This window comes from Alligator sinensis, unplaced genomic scaffold (genome assembly GCF_000455745.1).
Source record: "Alligator sinensis unplaced genomic scaffold, ASM45574v1 scaffold1329_1, whole genome shotgun sequence".
In the NCBI taxonomy this organism is placed as follows: domain Eukaryota; kingdom Metazoa; phylum Chordata; order Crocodylia; family Alligatoridae; genus Alligator; species Alligator sinensis.
This window is the reverse complement of record NW_005842460.1, coordinates 139,688-139,969: the sequence shown is the minus strand read 5'-3', so window position 1 is coordinate 139,969 and position 282 is coordinate 139,688. Positions and strand designations below refer to the sequence as shown.

The following is a 282-nucleotide window of genomic DNA, read 5'->3' as shown; positions in this document are numbered from 1 at the left end:
GGGCCAGACTGGTGGTGGTGGGGCGGGGCGTGGGGGCTCACACAGGCTTCCCCTCCAAGCTAACAACAGAGCTGCCCCCCAACTTCTCAGCCAGCGTGCACCGGTCCTTCACCTCCTCGAAGGAGTTGGCCTGCAGCTCGTGCTTGATGCCTGCATGGGAGGTGAGGGGGAAGATGGGGAAGTCAGGGAGCCCAGGTATCCAGGCTCCTCATGCTCCCTGGCAACACTCCCCTGTGAGATCTGGGGGGAAAAGAACCCAGGCATCTGGGCTGCCAGTCCCCC

At 64.2% G+C, this 282-nt stretch overlaps 1 protein-coding gene across 1 annotated transcript in view; it reads right to left on the bottom strand.

The window, feature by feature from the left end:
- Positions 1-6: 6 nt before the first annotated feature.
- The window catches only part of LOC102382000 (cofilin-1-like), a 3,261-nt gene continuing 2,985 nt past the window's right edge, over positions 7-282 (bottom strand). The window contains exon 4 of the mRNA XM_006030716.3: positions 7-150. Coding sequence (XP_006030778.2) covers positions 38-150 — 113 coding nt within the window. The 3' untranslated portion in view covers positions 7-37. The remainder of the gene's footprint in view (positions 151-282) is intronic.